The 19,467-nt window shown below is 46.1% G+C and overlaps 2 protein-coding genes across 8 annotated transcripts in view; both read right to left on the bottom strand.

Annotated features, from left to right (window-relative positions):
- Positions 1-547: 547 nt before the first annotated feature.
- foxi1 (forkhead box i1) lies at positions 548-13,075 on the bottom strand. Of its 6 annotated transcripts, none has more exons than XM_047327502.1 (7): positions 11,415-13,075; positions 11,294-11,329; positions 6,492-6,664; positions 6,268-6,361; positions 5,317-6,187; positions 1,944-4,614; positions 548-1,618 (listed from the first exon to the last, which is right to left on the bottom strand). In XM_047327502.1, exons 6-7 carry the CDS (start codon positions 2,545-2,547, stop codon positions 1,083-1,085), a joined length of 1,140 nt encoding a protein of 379 aa, XP_047183458.1. In that variant the 5' UTR covers positions 2,548-4,614; positions 5,317-6,187; positions 6,268-6,361; positions 6,492-6,664; positions 11,294-11,329; positions 11,415-13,075; the 3' UTR covers positions 548-1,082. The 6 variants fall into 6 exon arrangements, with proteins under 6 accessions (XP_047183458.1, XP_047183460.1, XP_047183461.1 ...); XM_047327504.1 differs by having other exon boundaries at positions 6,268-6,664; positions 11,415-11,428; positions 11,503-13,075; XM_047327505.1 differs by having other exon boundaries at positions 6,268-6,664; positions 11,415-11,502; positions 11,588-13,075.
- Positions 13,076-13,134: 59 nt separating this feature from the next.
- dock1 (dedicator of cytokinesis 1) overlaps positions 13,135-19,467 on the bottom strand; it is a 156,985-nt gene continuing 150,652 nt past the window's right edge. For both annotated transcript variants that reach the window (XM_035613879.2, XM_035613880.2), the window contains exons 47-52: positions 17,929-18,066; positions 17,674-17,816; positions 17,093-17,291; positions 15,723-15,903; positions 15,124-15,275; positions 13,135-14,010 (exon numbers count right to left, since the gene is read on the bottom strand). In XM_035613879.2, the coding sequence (XP_035469772.1) occupies positions 13,915-14,010; positions 15,124-15,275; positions 15,723-15,903; positions 17,093-17,291; positions 17,674-17,816; positions 17,929-18,066 (909 nt within the window). In that variant the 3' untranslated portion in view covers positions 13,135-13,914. The remainder of the gene's footprint in view (positions 14,011-15,123; positions 15,276-15,722; positions 15,904-17,092; positions 17,292-17,673; positions 17,817-17,928; positions 18,067-19,467) is intronic.

Raw genomic sequence — 19,467 nt, 5'->3', positions numbered from 1 at the left:
CCCGTTGAAACGGGGCCATTGGAAGCGACAAGCGGAAAATGTCTCTGCCTCGCACACTTTGGTGCTCGCACTTGACTTGGGACGTCCCGACAGCCTCGGGAGCATTATTAGGCGGCGCGGTTTACTTCCTTACAGCACCACAAAATCGTTGGAGGAATATTTGTGCGTCCGTTTTTTGTTTTTAAATTTGCATCGGCCTGACAGGAGCTGTGAAGACACACACACAGTGGGGCCTCCATTTTTAATTTTTTTTTTCATTTTCACAAAATGAAAAGAGAGGGTCGAGGAGGGCCTGTTGTGCTTTGTGTGAATCTGGAATTATACAATAGGATCAAATATAGTGACGTCATAAAGGCGGCTTTATGTAAATGGGTTGAAAAGTAGAACACAGCAGAATAAAGTTGATAAGACTGTTTGAGTCTCAGCGGGAATATGAAAGTGGTTTTCGACTTGAAAGTATGATAAATTAATATCTAAAGCAAATGTCACCTGGATTAGTTTGTGTATGAAAATGACACACGAGCCGCGACGGTGTGAGTTAAAATAAATGACTTTTATTCAAACATCGACACGAGTTTAAATAAAACACAGAACACACATCAGCCTAAAATACACGTCAAGTTTCTCCTTATGAAAATAATCTCTGTACATATGCGTCTTCTTCTTCGTGGTCTTCTCTATGACAGGGGTGGTCGAGGCCCAACTGAGCAGCTACAGGAGGTCTCATAATAAAATAAGTACATGTATCCGTCAGTTCACAGGACACATGTCTGTGTGAAGTGAATCATGTTCTAAAACTAAACATGTTTGTTCTGTAATGGAGCAGTGGCAGTTTTTACTTTTTCTAATACACTGAAATATATATATATATATATATATATATATATATATATATATATATATATATAGAGGAGGATTACCGTGGGAGAAGCACCAGTTTAATCCCAGTGGCAGTGTTACAGTGAGGCCTGCCACACCAGTGAGTGAGAGGTGACAACACTGGGCTATATACAAGAAATGTGAAGGTCAACAACGAGAGATGAATTACTTTTTTCTTTCCCGGTGGAAGCGGCTCAGGCCCCTTACACCTCCGTTCCTTCCCGGCTGTATATGAGGTTGTTCACACTGAAGTGGTTGGAGAGGCTCTGCACGGACGTGTAGTAGTTCATTCTGTTGCTGTCAGAGTTCAGCGGCGACGTTAACGTGGGCGAGTAGGAGCCCAGGCCGGACAGGCCCTCTCTGCTCTGGGGCAAAGCGCCGAGGTGCGCGCCGCCGTAGTCGCGCTCCGCGCCCCGGGACGCATCGGTGGAGCCGCCGCCGCCCGCCAGCAGCGAGTTCACACTGGACACGAAGTTGCCGTAACACGGGCTGTGCTCCGCGGAGGGGGGCGGCGACGACTTGGGCTCCGTGGAGGCCGGGGACCCGTGCAGGCTGGGCGGGGAGGAGCTCAGCAGGCTGGCGGTGTCGGAGAGCTTGTGCGCCGCGTCGTCGGACTTGGCGGGCAGCGCGCCGCCGTCCGGCGCGCCGACGTCCGCTCTCCTCTTTCTCTTCCGCCTGAAGTTGCCGTTGTCGAACATCTTCTCGCAGTTGGGGTCCAGTGTCCAGTAGTTCCCTTTGCCTGGACGATTGACAAAAGAGAGAGAAGAACCAGGGTTAAATATGTGGCTGGCAAACATGATGCATCTTACATTTCCCAGATTTTTTTGAATGACCACTTTTCCACTTGAATGTTTCCTTTAACACGTGACAACGGGGCGAACAAGTTGTTTAACTTAACTTTACGAGAACCAATTACGCACCACACATTCAAAGCAAGTTACCGAAGAACGGCGAGTAAAACAATCCACACAAAACTTCTTGATTCTGGCAACAACAACAACAACAACAACAACAACAACAACAACCACCACCATCATCATCATCATCATCATCCAAAGACTCACCGGGGTCGTCCTCGTCCCGCGCCACCTTCTTGAAACAGTCGTTCAGCGACAAGTTGTGGCGGATCGAGTTCTGCCACCCGGCCTTGCTCTTCTTGTAGAAGGGGAAGTTGTCAGCCACGTACTGGTAGATCTGACTCAGGGTCAACTTCTTGTCCTGGGTGTTCTGGATGGCCATGGCGATCAGCGCCGAGTAGGAGTACGGCGGCCGCACCATCTTGAAGAGCTCCTGCTGGCTGGAGATGGACAACCAGCCCAGGTCCGCGCCGCCGAAGCCGCTGGGCGGCGGCAGGAACTGCCTCTGGTTGGAGCCGTATCCGGACTGGAGGTAGGACGCGCCACTGTTCCCGGGGAGATAGGGCGACGAGTTGATGCCGGCTCCGTTCAGCCACAGGTACGGGTTCGCGGAGGGGGACGTGTACTCCCCGAGGCCGTACCCGGGGGGGTGCGTCGGCGGCCTCTGGGGGTGGTGGTGGTGGTGGTGCAGGTTCTGCTGGTACACACCGTAGTTGTCGCAGTACACGGCCATGTCCAGGAGCTCCTGGGCGCATTGGTGCTGAATGGGGCTGCTCTGCTGGTTCGATGGTTGGTGTCCAAAAGCGTTCATAATCCGCGCTATAGCCAAGGTTCCCCCCAAAAAGCGAATTTTGGTCTCTGTGTCTCTCCCTGAGGACTGAGCTCGTCCTCGGAGGGAGGAGGCGTATTTATGCGCGGCGCCCGGAGCCTCTACAGGTAGCCCCCATCGAAGGAAAGTTTCGGGATTGGTCACACCTCTCTCCTCTGTCGCGTAACGACGCAGTCCTTGGACCGAATCTCCGTATCAATGGGCATCGAAACTGCATGTTAACTGTCGACGCAGCTGAGCTTGGACCTCAGGTACGTTCAGTGATCAACGCCAGTGGCATTAACCCCGTGCGTAATTACGCACCGGAGTTTATCTCGACCGCGGCGAAATTCAAGACACTTTGATCAAAACAGCAAAGACCCACGTGAAGTACAGAGGAGACTTATGAGGCCATTTGATTTCAGAAGTTTGAAAAGGTGCCGGATGTCACCAGCATGAACATTTGTCCTGATCGCTTACAGTCTCCAAATGTATTCAATTTTGCTTGATATTTGTTTTTGAGATACATTATGTGTCATATAATATATGTCTTTTAATGCAAAATTAAATCTCTCTGTTATTAGGGGCTCGTCGCTTATTAGTGACAGGGATTTATCAACTTTAATTTCACAACATTGTGTTTGAAGTAGCCCTTTATCAGCGCCTCGATGAGAACTAAATAAGGGCTCTGGCAGCTTGAATAACAATAGAATCGCCTGTATGATTCACACGCTGTTGCGCACTGATTGTCACCAAAGTCTGAACTCGCTGAACTTTCTGCGGGACAGTGTCAAACCCAAACAAGAGGGAACGTTCCTACTAAAAGAAATGCGTTCGCAATAAACACTTCACAAGTGCCGCGAGTTTAGTGTCAACAAGTGACTCGTGGAAGGACCCCCCCCCCCCCCCCTACACACACACACACACACACCACCTCTTCCCCCCGCAGCAGAAACGCACATGTATCTGCCATGTTAAATAAAAACCAGGCCACTTATGTCAGTTCTCTAACTAACCTTGTAAAATCAAAATAAATGACTTCAAGTGAAATGTGAAGAAAATAAAATTCATATCCTCCTGCTGGAATAAACAAAAAATAGTTTTTTTTAATGTAATTCCGAATACGGAAGTGCTAGGGGCTAGTAAGAGAGTTTGCTTGCACTGTTTATAATTTTATTTCATTGAATTGGAGAGAGGGGACAGTGCCAGGCCTGGTGGATCTGCGCATGTCTGGTGCGTAAAAGGTCCGAGTTTCGACTGAACGGCGACAGCAGCAGCCCACCGAAACTTTATGAAGTTTGCCGAAAAAAACCTTTTCTCATTTAACTGTCTGGTAAACACTTTCAATATCTCACTCACACAACCGGAGCTTACATTTCCAAGCGAAGCCCAACATTTGAAATGCGCACAGGTCTGCGAGGGGGAGCGCGGCGCTGCAGGACCCCTGCACATTCCTCCTCTCCATGACCTTGGTGTAATTGTTTGCCTCCGAGGTGTTGTCCCCGACCACTTGGCTGTACAGCGGTGGCCAGCAGTGGTCTTCGGGGGCGGGGGGGGGGGCTTTTAACCCCCCCCACATGGAAACAGCACAACCTGTCCGGTGTCCAACACCCAGCGCAGCTAATTGACTGCTGACATGGACATCCGAATCACTGCACCACTGGAGCAGAGGCCGAGAAGACCCTCCTCAGTTGGACACTTTTACTATTCATATTCTCAAGGGGGAGTTTTGCGTTGCTGAGCTCTTAACAACGAGTATCATTCTAGTTCTCATGCATTGGTCTTCATTAAAAAAAAGATAAAAAAAAAAGGCAGACATCAGAAACCAGGAGTGTTTCATCCTTTTCTCTCAGATGAAGTTCAGAATTGTCAAATGTGGCTCAACCTCAAGCCTCCATGTCATTGTGAAGTTATGATTCCAACATGCTGACTGTGTGTGTGTGTGTGTGTCTATTGTTACCCTGCCATGTCTGTCTTCATCCCCCTGTTTCCTTGAGCTTTTTGAGGTCATGGGAGCTTTTCTTTGGGAGATCAAGTCAATCAAGGCGAGGTCAGGGCCGCCGCAGGCCCCTTCAGAGAGAGAGAGAGAGAGAGAGAGAGAAAAACACTGCTGCAGGTGATGGAGGAATCAGCCTCACTGCCACTTTTCCATTCAGCACATTTTACTGCTGGTATTAGAGATAAATACCTGCTGAAATGTACAATGATGAAATGAACAACACTCCACCGCTGTCTGACGGAGAACACCCTGGACCCTCTGCCGAATAACACAGATCCCGACACCTTTGCACCTTCCCTGTTACCATGTTTGTAACTGATTGCACACTTGCACTATTACCATGTACAATTTGTACATTTTTATTCCTTTAATTTGTATATTATCGCAGTCCTTATATCTTTATTTCTTATATTAAAAAATATATATATCCATGGTGTGTCGTGGGCATGATACCTTGTTACCATAATTTCCCCATCTAGGACCAAAACTTTACATCTATCTATTGATCTATCTACACAGCCTCATATTTAATCATGTGTGCGTATGAATTAGACAACTGCTACCTGTTCATTGCTTTGGAGTAATTACCTGACTAATAGATGCACTTAAGGCCAATAAAATCATAAAAGGCCCAGTTAAAAGTCATCCAATTTGACTGTAAACAAAATGATCCCCCGTTGTGTAGCCAGGGGCCTCTCCCTCTCAGAGTCTCCCCCCTGTGGAGGAAGAAAGACACAGCAGACAAGAGACATCCAGCCATCCATTATCCTTACCTTCATTATCCTCTGAGGGTCACAGGGGTGATGGGAGCCGATCCCAGCTGCAGACAACACAGGTTGAGCTAATGTCCGGACGCAGGAGTGACATGTGAAAATAAAAGCTGGTGCACAAAGTTAATCCGGCTCAGCTCTGAACTCAGAGGGATTAAAGACACATGAAGTGATGTGATCTGAAACTTGGCAGGTGCCGCAGCTCGCCCGGCCCCGGAGCATCCTTCGATCGAGCGGTCGAGCAGTCTTTATTTATAGTCTTTTACAAAAAGTAGTCTTTTTATACTACCAACTGAGCTTTACACTGTACACTTCAAGAACAGTGTCATTTTAATAACTTGTATGGATGTTAGGGGGAAAAAAAAGAATGTACAGAATTTTAAACGCACAGCTGCAGCATGATGCAAGTGCTCCCTGTAAAGGAAGGATAAAAAAAAAACCCAATACACTTCTATGCAAGAGACTGAGAAACTCCCTTTCAGCAGATGAAACGTGAAAACAGTTTCCCGGCGTCAAACTCCGGACCAAAACATTTGGCAAAAGTCAAAACAAGCAAAACTTCTTTTTGTGCAGAGGGCGACTCTTCGGAGGCATTTGCCTCAGTAGCCCCCAATTTCAAATCCAAAATATCGTCAGCACATAAATATCTCACGGTATCCGTCTACCTGCGAGGGGCCGAGGAAGGGGGGGGGGGGGGGGATCTGTTTCTTCGTAATTAGATGTTCCCCCTCTGACCAATTACAGTTTTGGCCCCGACAGTTTGTCTCGTCTCCGGGAGCCAGCCCCGGCCTCCTGCTCCACCGCTGCTGTGGTTGCATGAGCTTCATTCTCTCCTCCGCCGGGGCAGATTTACACCTCTGCTCCTGGTTACATCCTTGGAGAGAGAGAGAGAGAGAGAGAGATCAGATGTGGCTGGTTCTGTTTGAACCAAAAATCACACTGTGCCAGGCTCACCGTCAGCTGCAGAGAGGTTAATTACACTCTGTCACCGCTGTTTCTCCGGTGCCGCCTTTAAATACAGAAACGTGGCACGTTGGAGAGTGAGCGGCTGTGAGCAGAGGAACTTCAATTAGGCCAACCTGCGTTCACATGGTGCAGGAACACCGGGGACCCGATTGGATGCAGCGGGACTGCCGGTGGTGCCAAGACTATTAATGTGCCCTTCAAATTATATATACTCAAGTTCAAAGGTTTGCATGAGGTCATTGCTCATGTCAGTGTGCTGTGGGCGGCAGGCTGCACTGAAAGTATCATCCAGACGAGGGCAGCCTTGCTTCAGACATGATCCCTGCAGCGTTACTCAATACAGCCACCCATCGTCAAGCCACCTCTCTTCTCTGTGAGCAGCTTTCTGGGGAGGCAAAAAAAAAAAAATATATACATCAAAATCCAGAATCTTATAAGTGCATCGATTTTTAATCACACAGAATTTGAGAAATACAGAGGCTTTCGGATTTTAGACTCAAAGCGATGGAAAGCGTTTCCACTGTCTGGATGCACAGGATCCAGACCGTTGCAGCTCTCCAATACTAATCATGCACCTTGCTGCATGAGAATTATGTATACTGTTGCTATAATTACTAAATAAATGTTCTGCTTAAACAGCCAACAAGACGCCAATGTGTCATTTGGCAGACATAAGCATTGGTGTGTATGACAATGAGAGAACAGTCCCCTTGCTCTCAGAAGAGTCTTAACTATGAATTTGTCACCGTATTTTCAGTAATCAATGAATAAGAAACATCAGTTTTAAACCTGCACAAGAAAAACTTTGGAAGAAAAAAGGAAAAAAAAACATGCAGATTAGATCACAAGAGCATATAATGACAAGGTTTAATTAAACAAGGTGAATCGATATTCTACCACTGGGACGGCAATGCCTGTGGCACGTAAAACAAAAATATGCTGGAAGTTATTTCCATGTGAACCTGAAACTAGCCGGGAACCCTGCCTCCTCATCGAAACCTCTCCTCCGCCCCCGGTCCTCTAGGTATGTTTCCTAGCAACACGACTCACCGAGTGCCTGGGAAAACCCAGCGCTTCACAACAGCCTCAGCTAATATAAGATGTATACGGAGATGACAAGGCAGCTGTACGGAATGTGCATGTCGCGTTCTAGTGCCGAACGCAGCACAAAATAACAGCATCCCACACTGACAACAGGCCGTCGACGCGTCCCCTTGTGAGAGGGAGCGATGGAGTGTCTGTCTGGGGCGGGTGAAGTTGGAGGCGGTACGGGGGGGGGGGGGGTAAAACAACAGCACTTTTAACCCTACAGTCTGAGAAACTCCCTCGGACGACTGTCAGTTCGTTTCTGAATCAGCAAAGTCTCAAAACAGCATAAGGACATTTGAAAACTTCACTGACAGTAACTCAAAGTGGGGCTCCATCGACATATTATTTTCATTATCAGTCTATCTGTTCAAGGGGGTTCTTGGTTTTGAAGATGAAGCGGTATAGATAATGTGTGGACGGATGCATCGTGTGGTCACTAAGACAACAGAAACCTGGGGTAAGGTTATTTGATTTTAGGAGCATTGCAGGGCTGCAACTAACTAATTGTTTTTCATTATTGATTATTGAGATTATTTCTTTTTTGATCAGTTAAAAAAAAGGGTATAAAATATCAAAAAAATAGTGGGAAATATTCATCTCCCTTCCCGTAAGTCCAAGTTGGCATATCTGAATTGCATGTATTGTCCAATTAATCAAAACTTTTGACTCTACTCTCACAGTGTGGATGGCAAGGAAAATAAGTAAATATTGTTTTTGGCAAATTTTCTTAAAAACAACAACAAACACAAATAAATCAAAATGAATGCGAAACAACCGATTCTCAATGTTTTTTTCTCTAAATAGCTGAAGCTCAAATTTAGATTTCATAACAGAGATTGTCACATTGTCTAATTCATACATGGGGGCACGGCACACAAAATAAATCAAAATCTAAAGCATCCTCAGCGATTGGGCGTCTATTTTGTTCTCAGAGGAAATCAAATAGGGAATTTTGTACCGAGGCGATCTGTTGAATTGACTGAGCCACAATGTTTGGTTTCATGTTTCTGGAGAGCAGCGCACAAACAACCTTCTCGCCAGACAGTGAGACACAGCCCGAGCCTTGTCGGCGGTTCCTGCACGACACTATCTGTGACAGCTGCACGACGACACGTCCGTTCCCACGGAGCTGCGACAGGTTCGCTGTACATGCACATGACAAACCAGCGTGGGGATGTGGAACCTCCTTCATTTACAGCCAGGATGACATTTAGTGAATTCAAAGTGGAAACTTCTAAGATTCATTTGGCGGCATTTTCTTCTTCACTGTAAAGTTAACTGTAAACCGCCGTACACTTTGACACCAGCGCAGTGTGACTCATGATTACGTGCACATCTTCTTCGGGCTACAAAGTGCAATACAACCGTAACCACCCTGTGCCACTGCACTCTGCTTTGAGTATATTGTATATTGTATATACAAATTGTACACTCTGTATTTCATTTTACTCGACTCTATTTATTGCCCATTTTTTTGTCTACCTCTTTTTGATTTTTTTTTTTTTTTTGCTGCTGTAACAAGTACATTTCCCCGGCGTGGGATCAGTCAAGTTTATCTTATCGTAAATTGCATCAGACAACATGAGGAGAACGCGAAGGGGGGGTGGGGGGGTGGGGGGGGGGGGGATGTCATCTGATAAAGGAACTGCAGGAAATCACATTTACCTGGTAACATTACACCACATTTGCATTTAAAACATAATCACTGCTGAAGGGACCCTCCAATTTGGTCACGATTGAAATATTACAACAACTGTTGGATGGATTTGACATTCATGGTCCCCAGATGTTGAATCCTGTTGATTTTGGTCACTCCCTGACATTTCCTCGTCTAGTAAATCACCAACTCTCCATGGAATATGATCAAATTTGGCGCAGACATTTTCTCTGGTTTATGGCGTTTATGCAAAATGCTTTCAGCACGGCTGCAGATTCTTGGGTCTGGTTTCCAAATGTTTACAGCCATGACAAAGATTCCTTCACTTCACTCCTTCATCCATTAAACCCAACTCCCTTTTAGTTTTGTTCTTATATTTCAGACACTTGCTAACTGACAATAAAACTTAGCAAAAAGACAAAAATGAACCTGTCAGAAGAGCTTCCTTAATTCCCGAAGCACTACATGTATTCTCCGAGTGTCAGCCATATTAACTGTATAATAGCAACCGCTAACCTTGTCCATTACCGAGCGCCTGTCGCCAGTCTCCATTAGGGCGGGAAAAAAACATGCACTGCTGTTGATTCATGGAAATAATGTGCTACTTCATTATGCCGAGGAGACATTTAAAGAGGAGTGAGCGCATTTGCAGCCTCCCAGCGAATGAAAGTGAGTCAGGAGGGAAGGGGGAAAATAATACACATCATTCCAGGGCTGAGATGACAAGCGCGTCGGGGATGGAGGACGTCGTGAATACAATTCTCCCGGAGAGACGGGGCTAGCTCGCAGCTTTTCCCGCCGCAAAGCCCCTGGAAATCCTCTCAATTAAGCGACGCGTCCCCGTCCCCCCCGCCCTATACTTTGAGGGGCGAGCGGCCGAAGCATAATGCCTGAGCATAAATCACCGAGAGCCTATTGAAATAGCTGCCAGTTAACTATGTAATATTACCGCCGCGGAAACGCTTCAGCCCTTATCCTTCTTCAATTGCAAGGCGAGATATTGAGCGTGCGCTGGGTATTCTTTATAAGTGAATTATGCCGCGGATGAAACTTTTTGTTCCCATCTCGCAGTCTGGAGAGAACTTATCATTGCAATGCAATAACTGGGTTACAGTGAATATATATATATATATGAATGTAACAAACCCCTCCTGGACTTCTTGGGAGTTTTTCCCGCTCCCCAACTTTAAAAGAGGCGCGGATGTAATAAAGCTCTGATAGTCATCACATTAAACTTTGAAACGCCAGAGTGAAAAACAAATCCGTAAAAATGGTCTAAGTGAATTGGTAATTGGTGGTATAAGTACTCAGCCGACGCCAGTCAATGTTTCCGGACGCAGAAACGGCCGCGTGTAAGCTTCGCACATTCTGGACTTTCCCTCGTTATTCTTTTCGCAAAACTGGTCAAAGATCTGTTGAGTTGCAAGACAATGAGTAAACAGCGGCTTTCAGCGATGTTGTACACTGGCATTTTTTTTAAGTGTTAGTTTATCGTTTTAGTCTGTTTATGCATATTTTATGCAACACATTCGATGGAGGTGTGGCGACTCCACACGTCACGGCATCCTCGGTGCGTCATGTCACGTCAGCGTTTCTCCCTTTTCTTTAAACAGTTTCATGTTCTTGCCGACCTTAACTACAGAGCCTTGCAGCTTCCTTCAGATCATCCACAAGGCAGATTTACAGCTGTGCCCTTTTTTTATGATCACAGCTATATTCTGACTGATGGTCCGGGCCTTGGACATTTTTCTCCTCTGATTACCACTTCCCGGGAACCTTGTTGCAGATTTGACGTTGCAGCCCTGACGCAGTGTTTGCCTGGACCTTTTTTCCGAGCAGCTGAAGGACTTGGAGTTCTTCTAAGAAAACAAAAAAAAAAAAACAACCTGCGGCGCCAGTGAAAGTGTGTTAACAGTGGTTTACTGTGATCTGTAATATTTTGAGATGAGGCTTTTTCATTCAATCGCTGAAGATGAATACATTTTATAGGTACTGAACGTAGAGAATGGATTCAAATCAATGCGGGAGCCGCGATCGGCCCCTCATTAACCGCCCTCATGCTGTTAAGCGCTTCGCTGGACGACTTTCCGGCCTTATATTTCGGCTTGCAGCCATTGATTGGCAATTAGGAATGGTTGTGAAGTTAGTGGCCGTTACTGGTCCTTCATTTTTCTCATGTGGCAAAGGCTTTAATGAACACTATCACGTTACTGTTGTTGTAAGCAGAGTGTGGTGGTGCTGCACCGTAGCATAGGTTATGGTCCTTACGGTGAGTCAGGTGCTGTAGTCGAGCCTTGAGAGGAACTGGGGGGGGGGGGGGAAGAGGAGAAACCGTGAGAGAAAATAACACTGGTGTGATAGTGAAACTTGCATTTTTATTGAATATTACCTGCTCCATTCTTTCTGCGTTTGGAGAGCAATTTATCATCTTGACAGTCAGCACATGGTCAAACTAAGGTCCTCAACTGCACATGTACCTTGAATTCATCAGTGGTAACGTTTACAAAACAATGTTTCGCTCCAGGATTAAATGGATTTCACTGTTCAACCGTCTACACACACCAGAGGGAGGGAGGTTGGGAGGAGGAGGCGGCGGCGGCACACTGCGGGCGGAAGGACATGCTAAACACTGCAGATGAGAATCAACTATTTTCTATACAATAACAATAACTTTTCAAAGCTTTACCACCCTTTCATTATTTTTAATCCGTGGAGAACATCGGTTCACAGAGACTCACAAAAAAAAAAATCATTATATATACTGATTAGTGATTGAACTAATGAGACATTTTATTGTTTGACAAAAATATGTAAAAACAGCCCACGGACTTCAGTATAACGAGTGGTCTCTTGTGGCTGCTTTTCTCAAAAGGGATAATATGTCATTCCGTGTTCCTAATAGGACGAGAGAGCTTCGTAAATATTCAAACGATTTAAAACAAAAGGACACTCAAACCACAGATGCTGCAGTTCTCAGGTGGACGCCCACTCAGACGGAGTCAGCAGAACGGGAGAGCTGTCTTTTTACGGTGCAGACAAACAGGGCCTGTAAATACATTTACCAAAATCCAAAGGCAACAGTTAAACGATGGTTGGGAAAACTGAGGTTCAACAGCACAATGTTTATTGCAGCTTGGAGCCGCTAGAGCAGAAATAACAGCTGGAAACTGGGGGGAAAAAAACAAAAACATTTGTTCAACTGCTGATCATAAACTACAAGATGGAATGAAACTCAAAGTGTTTTATTCATAAAAGGAAGGAAGGCGACAAATAAAGATTTTCATTCCAGTTTGTGAAACTGATTGTGCGGGTTGTTTGAAGTACACACAACACCACCCTTGAACATAGAGTATATAAGGTCTATATTTCCTAAAAGCTATTAGCCTCAAGTGCTGTCTAAGATGATTCAAAACTTCATCATACTTCAGTTTAAAGCTGCTGCTCAACCAGATAATTCTTAACTGATAAATTTGAATCATTAATTTGGAGTGGAAATCCCACCGGGAACAGAAAGCTGAGAGAAAACTACGTCAGCCTCTGTGACTTGAATGAGAGTCCAATGACATTCCATCTATAATTTTCAAACAACAGTAAAAAGAAAGAAAAAAGAGATTAGTTCATTCGTGACACAATGTGAGGAAACCACCGCATTTGACTTTAGTGCGGCCTCCCAGCGGTTCCCATTAAAAGCAGAGTTTAAGATTGCACGAGGCAGGACAAAAGCTGGCACCTGTGCTTCGCTGGCTCCTCTGAGCTGCTCAAATATGCCCCCGGAATATATTGGGCCACGTTCCAAATTCACACTTTCAGGTCTGGGGGGAAAAAAAGAGAAACGATCACCAGGCGAGCAGGCACATTATGTGAATGAGATGGCATTGGTCTACATCCACTGTCTACATAGACGTCAATCCGTGGTGTGACGCGTCCCGCTACGAAAAGCCTGTGTGCTGATGATGACGTGGCTGTTGAGATTCAAGCAGGAAAAAAAAAAGGAGCGGAGAAATTGTAGAAATACAGATTCCAGATTTTTTTTTGGGGGGGGGGGGGGGGGGGGGGGGGGGGGGTTAGCATCTTCTGCTGTAGCGAAAATAATGAGGCAAACATCTCTCTTTTTTTAAAAATACATACATCTTGAAGTTTATTCAGAAGTGATGTCAGTAGTGAACTGGGAACAGTGAATATTAGTGGAATCCAAGGTTACAGCAATCCAGGACAAGGTCTGAGCCACGAGAATGCGAATTGTGAATTAGCCGTATGTGCACTCCACAAGTTTAACCAATAAAATCCACGATGGGTTCTCACATACCAACTCGGTCAATTCCCCGTCAATTCAAAACCTACAGGCCCTTTTTTTTTGTTTCATATAAATGCCACTTAATCTAATGATACGTTACTACAAAGAAAGAAAAGTCAGGATCAAATCACATACACAAAAAAAAAAGAATGAAATAAAATCAAATCATATATACAAACCTCTGTACATAGTGGGAATATGAATGAAAAGAGAGAGAAATGGTGCTTTAATGAGAGCGGGTCAGTATTGGAAAGAGTTGTTGGTTCGAGCTCGAAACGCGATAAAAGTCTCCAAGTGGCAACGGTGTCGTTTCGTAGGCGGCATCTACAAATTCAGTGACTACTGATCTGTGCGACGCAATCCCCGTGGCAGACCGCGTCGTCTTCAAGAAACTGAAGGCAAAGGAAAAATGATCAAACACGATAAGGAGGGGGCAGGCCGCAGTGAGGTATTCATCTTGTCAAGCTGGGACAAGGAGCGAGGAATGTGTGGGTAAAAACAACCGCTTTTTTCAGGGGGAGCGGTTTCTGTTGGTGGTGTTTGGTTGTTGTTGTCGTGTTGTCAGTGTGTTTGGTCCTACTGTCAGAGTCTTTGTTCACTGTACAATTCCTGAATCGATGGACGCCTGCTTCCTGGTGGTCTTGGGAGGAGGCGGGGGAGGGGTCTTGCTGGGCAAAGGAGGTGGAATGGGCTGCAAACACACACAACAAAAAAAACAAAACAGCAACCATGAAATCTCAATACTCTTAGTGAAGCATCTGTCACCGCTCCCGAATTGATTGACAGGACTTTTAATACCACATCTAACGCTGGGATCATCTTACACAACCTTTGTGTCAGATTACGTGATCGCGGTGCTTTCAAGTGTCACACAGCATATCTGTCAAGAATACACGTTGCACACAGCCAATCCTATCTTGCAAGTCTGCATGACAGTGCAAAGAGACGGAGACTTTCTAGAGCGACAATCTGTTGCCATTGATCATCACACAAAAATCGTTTTTTTGCAAACGTGGCCATGTTTAGGTTGATAAGTCAAAGTTTTATGTTATTTTAATGTAAATCTATTTCATCTTCGTGCTAATTTATAAACTAAATTTTTTGAATTGAATTGAGTCTTATTCAACCCACACAGCAAACGTCTGAAAAGTGTTTCTCTCTACCCTCATGCTCCACCTGAGACGCTTCACAACGGAGACAAACAGACAGGGAGTAATGCTTGTCAATGGCCTCACCTCCGCCTCCGTCAAAGACTGAAAATGAGGAGTGGCTGTCACTCAGTCTCAGAGCATCTGTGGGTGTGTGTGTGCCCAGGCTCCGTTTTACTACCTGTCCGTGGGCCGTGACAGTGGATAAATAAGATTAGTTAACGCAGTGGCGAGGAGAGAGGATGGGCAGCGCGGACGTCGCTGAGTGTGGAGAGACGAGCCGCTGATTAACAGCGGGAGAGCTCCTGATGGATGTGAGAGGTAAAGTAATCATCCAATCAATCACGTCTGAGCGCGGGGCCGGCTGCAGGGAAGGGGAGGGGGGACGAATATAAATAACAGCAGGGTGGACCCTTGCTGCTGACTGACTGATGCCGACACTCTTCTGTGACACAGATTACAAAACATGACACGCACAAAAAAGTGTCAAACACACAGGGGCATGAATACACGCACATTAGAACACAGGAAGTAGAGAGGTAGGGGATAGTGGAGGAGGTTGACCCAAATGTCAAATGCGCGTAGTGGCATCTTGTTTTATTATAAGTGCTGTGCATCATTACGGAGCTCCTCTCCGGGGTAATTAAAACACCTACCCTTTGATGTGGCGGGGGCGGCGGAGGCGTCGAGGGACCCGTCGTGTCTTGATTATCGAGCAGGTTGCCGTAATCAGCCGTGCTGCCTTTCACCGGCAGCGGAGGAGGGGTCTCACCCTTGTCGGAGCAGCCCATCCCGTTCAGCTCCAGACCTGTGCATCGGTACATCACCTCGCATTCATCGTCAAACCACATTAGTGTTTCCTAAACAGAAGGTCTGGGAGCCAGAATAGATCACGTGGCCTATTTCTGCTCACTTCCCCGCTGTCAAAAGACTAATTGTATGTTTTCCATTAGCAAACAATTTAATAAACAATTTCCTGAAGTTTTCTAGAGAGGGGCTGTATGTGAAAGGCAAAGTTGTTTCGAAGCATTTTGCATTTTGAATTTTTCCTGCTAGCCAACGAGTCAAATTTCCGGTTAATGTCCGCGTGAGGATACAGCAGGACAATCTCTGACTAGGACAATCTACTGCTGCGTTCTTCATCTGCGCACAGCAAACTCTGGAAAATCTCCAGAAAATTGGGCCCAGACGTGTCTGAAAACAGCTTCACGCATGTGTCTGAGTGTGATGGAGAGTAAAGTGAGCTCGCTCTTACTGGAAACAGCGTGCAGCGCGCTGAAGGAGAGTTTGCTCCTGGGTGTGATGGGCGGCGGTCCCGGTGAGTTGGTGGAGTTGGTGGAAGAAGAAGGGGGTCCGGGGGACACAGAGAGGCGGCGGTCTCCGGCCATCTGGTTGAGAACTTGACTCCTCGGTCTCTGAGGCCGCAGGGGGCTGATCTGTGCGATCATGTACAGGGAGAAAGAAAGCAGACTTAAACAGAGATTGGGTCATTACAGAGCAGTCAGAGTAAAATTACCTAAATCACATACCAAGTCAATAAAACAGAACTGAGAACACAATTTACTGTGCGGCAAATGAGTTAAGTCTACCATGAAATATGACAGAAAATCAATTAAAGATAATTTAAATGAGAAAATGAGTTTCGCATCTCCTCCGGGACTATTTTGCGTGTATCCACACGCATAATAAGTCAGTTATTTGTACTCCTGAAGGAGAAACAAAAAAAAAATAGAAACCCTGGTTGGGCTGCAATATCTTATCTGTGGTTACATTTCATTGTTTGCATGCAAGGCTGCGTTATCCCAGCTTCATCATTGCTGTAATTTGAATATGAAAAGATATGCCCTCAGGGCTACTCCACACTGTATGCTACATTAACAGACAGCTTTGTAATTGGCCAGACTCAAAGCAGCCAGCCACAAGGGAGACACTGAAACACACACACACACACACACACACACACACACACACACACACACACACACACACACACACACACACACACACACACACACACACACACACACACACACACACACACACACACACACACACACACACACACACACACACACACTTCATTCACAGATTGTTTTCACCCGCATTTCAAACTGACATTTGTATTGAGGATGAAAAAAGCACTTCCTTCATTTTCCCATGTCACGATACCTTCACATGCGCCACATGATTTTTTTTTTGTAACTGCCTGGCAACCACCAGAGACCCCTGGGTGCTCTACCCTTGACCCCTGAGGCAGGAAGCTCATATCTCGAGCCAGACGGCTCCACCACTGTCGGGGGGCCCTCTTTGGATCCCATCCCTGTGCTTATCTTAATGCAGGTCGCTGAGGGGGGAACATTCCCACTGGGCATGCAGAGCACAGTCATACCTCTGCTGTAATGGACACAGCGGGGTGAAGAGGGACATGAGCACAGTAAAGTGAGGGGGGTGGGGGTGGGGGTGGGGGTGTGTGTGTGTGTGGGGTGGGGCAGATAAAGATATGTGGAGTGCAAGGACAGCCGAGAGGAGGAGAAAATAAATATAAAATGTCCTGCCACAAAGTTGATTTTAGAAAGAGCAGTTAGTAGAGGATGGGGAGAGAGGAAGCAGTGTGTTTAGCAGTACCGTCTCGGAAAGTATGACAGCCTCAGCGGGCTGCAGCTGGATCTCCGTGGTCTTCATCTCTTTGTCAAAGATCTCCTGGTGCTTACTGTTCCTCTTCTCCTTCTTTTTGTCTTTGCGGTCCCTCTCAGACTCGTCCCGGTCCAGCTTATCCTGAGACTTTGTGTGCAGCTTCTTTGGCAGGAGAGGCTCCAGGGCAAAACTGAATAAAAGGAATATATGATATTTGTCCAGTCACACTGCATGAGGTAGTTCCATCGATCTGGCCCGGGATGCAGGACAAAGTTGGATTGTTCTCGGTACGAATTTATTAATTATAAAACAGCTTGAATTTCCTAAAGTATACATATAGTCTTGCTAGAGAATATGCAGAAGGTATTATTCCATCCAACTATACAACACTGCCGTATGTTTTTTCTTTTATCTGAAGTCCAGTTAATGAGATTACTTGAAATATTTAAATGCATTAATGTATCATCAAAAAGAGGCACACCCTCTGAGATTCTCAAATGGGACAAAAAGTCAAAGAGGTTGTATTTTTAAATGTAGTCTAAGTCCTGAAGAATTGTGAAAGCAAGTGTTACCCGTCCGAGCCCGGCCTGGAGGGGGTGTTGTCAGAGGAAATGGAGGTGACCGAAGCCACCGACAGCGGCCTCTGGGACGAGGGCATGGTGAAGGAGCGCACCATGGAGTGTGGACGAGGCCCCCGGCGTTCGTCTGCCGTCGGCTGACACCGCAGAGAACAACGAAAAGAGAGGAAACGGAAACATACAGAGAGAATTCAGCTTAGAAGCATGATATCGTGTTGCTGAGAAGAAATGGAAATATCCATATCTTACCAGGGTCTTCACGCCGTACTGCTTCTCCACCTTCTCCCGCAGCTGCCTGAAGCAGGCCTCCATGCGGTCGTGGAATGGCCTCAGTGCCTCCGTCACCTTCTCTCCATGAATGCGAACACCTTCGGAGAGGTGCGGGATCTGGCGGAGCAAAAACAGCAGCAAAAGAAACATTTATATACAACTCACCCTTGAGACATGAGAGGTTAAGTACAGTACATCCTCTTTCATCACAGGAATATGCTACTACTGTTCATATATCCAATTTAATGCACATGGCATTTGGCCCGCTGGCTGTGCATACTCGGCACTAGTGAATGTACGTCACTTTTGAACGCACAATCAGAGGGAATCATCTGTGCAACCTCATCCAGGTGGATGTAGAGGAGGCTGTTGCCATGACGCCTCCCCCTTCCTCCCTCCACCAACATCTGCGCATCATAAGACAGGTATCATAACCGCGGCGCTGAGAAAGCATGCACGGAATACGTGCACAGGCATGTACTGCACGCGATGGATGTTTTCCTCTCTGCCTCTGACGCAAATAAATCTGCAATGCACCCTTTTTCGAGCACGCCGCTGCCTCTCACACTGTAGGCAGCTGGTGAATACCAAAATGTTAACAGCGTACAGAGGCAGCTCAGGTAGAAGGAGAAAGAGAAGGCGAGGGAGAGACTGAAAACTGCTGAAAACTGGTAATTAGAAAGACCCCAGTGCCACATTCAGTGTAAGAATCCCTTGGGCGGGGAGCATTTGAGTGTCCAACCCCCCCCCGCCCCGAAAACAAAACTCGCCAGAAAGCAGCAAAGACGTTACAGTCAACTCTGGTAATAGCAGAACCTTTTCTTTCCCATGGCAACTGTAAAAAAAAAACTAAATTCCTTGGCTGCCTCACTGCACTCAGAGAAATAGTGTTAAAAGTGAAAAGAAAACAGCCGTATGCTTTTATGATGATGAATAAGTAATTACAAAAAAAAAAATAAACTCACATTAAATGGCATTCAATTAAACATTTATAATAATACGTCCAGCTCCAACACTGAAATTGCAGAGTGCAGGTGCCTCATCTCAAGTGCGGTAACTTTTTTATGGCTAACAAATTCACAAAAGCCCAAAGCAAATGGAACAAAGCATCTGCTCGGAGTACAAAGAAGTGTGTGAAGTATCTGGCATTGGTGGACTAGTAGAGAAAAGACTGAGTACGTGTGTGCGCTGACCTCCTGATTCCCCAGAGCCCGCTCGCCTTTCTCCCTGTTATCTGAGGGCGAAAACTGCCCGTCCACAGCAGGCTACAAGCAAGAACTGACTTCACTCACTCAGCTGGCACACAGCATCACCGGCACGGTTTTGTGATGCAATCTTGAGTAATGATCTCAAACGGTGCATGTTTTATTTACAGAGGGATTCCACGTATGAGTGTGTGTGTGTGTGTGTGTGTGTGTGTGTGTGTGTGTGTGTGTGTGTGTGTGTGTGTGTGTGTGTGGGGGGGGGGATACTAATGCAGCAACACACATCTGTAATGTTTGTTTCAGGATCGCGTAT

The sequence above is a fragment of the Scophthalmus maximus genome, chromosome 16 (assembly GCF_022379125.1).
Source record: "Scophthalmus maximus strain ysfricsl-2021 chromosome 16, ASM2237912v1, whole genome shotgun sequence".
Classification (NCBI taxonomy): Eukaryota; Metazoa; Chordata; class Actinopteri; order Pleuronectiformes; family Scophthalmidae; genus Scophthalmus; species Scophthalmus maximus.
Note: the sequence above shows the minus strand (reverse complement) of the source record. Positions and strands in the feature narration are given on the sequence as shown.